The sequence below is a fragment of the Sinocyclocheilus anshuiensis genome, unplaced genomic scaffold (assembly GCF_001515605.1).
Source record: "Sinocyclocheilus anshuiensis isolate Anshui unplaced genomic scaffold, SAMN03320099.WGS_v1.1 scaffold9, whole genome shotgun sequence".
In the NCBI taxonomy this organism is placed as follows: Eukaryota; Metazoa; Chordata; class Actinopteri; order Cypriniformes; family Cyprinidae; genus Sinocyclocheilus; species Sinocyclocheilus anshuiensis.
The window spans coordinates 2,973,351-2,973,995 of NW_015540887.1; the positions used below are offsets into that span (position 1 = coordinate 2,973,351).

At 39.8% G+C, this 645-nt stretch overlaps 1 protein-coding gene across 1 annotated transcript in view; it reads right to left on the reverse strand.

Moving 5' to 3' along the window:
* Positions 1 to 645, reverse strand: part of abi2a (abl-interactor 2a) — a 54,439-nt gene that overhangs the window by 5,657 nt on the left and 48,137 nt on the right. Inside the window, exon 10 of the mRNA XM_016486529.1 lies at positions 253 to 426. Coding sequence (XP_016342015.1) covers positions 253 to 426 — 174 coding nt within the window. The remainder of the gene's footprint in view (positions 1 to 252; positions 427 to 645) is intronic.

Sequence of the window (645 nt, forward strand, 5' to 3'; positions counted from 1 at the left end):
AACCCTTTAATGATTGCTATCGGGATGTGAAGAGACTTTTAACCAGCATAACAAAAAATGTTTCTGAAGACAATCAACTATTGCACCTTTAACATTATTCTTGTAAACAGTTTCCTGAATTTTATTATTAAAATTGTCATTTTTTTAAAATGTGTGCACAGTACCGTGAAGTGCAGCAGTTATTATACAGTACTTGCCAGTGGTCAAATAGGATTTACAAACCAACATTTCATCAAAATATGTTCAGTGTACCTTTCTCCAAGTATGTTTGTGGAGCCCAGGGTGGGTCTTCTTCAGAGTAAGGGTCAGCGTATTCCACCACAGAAGACTCCTCTTCCTCATAGTCTTCTGGAGGTGGAACTGGGTTTTGTGTTTCCTCAAACACCTGCTCTTCCGAAGGGGGAGGTGGGGGAGGCACATCTGAAACTGAGAGATGAGAAATGAACCGGACACTCACGGACCAGGACTCATTTAGACGAGAAGGCCATGCAAGCTCATGGATCCATGCAGAAAGCACAAGAGGTAAATTATGATATGGATGTTTACTGTGAGAAAGAAACAGTGATATAATTTTGACTCCTAATATTCTCAGACAGACAGACGCATACACACATGAATGCACCTGTGTAAAAAAAAAAAAAAGAC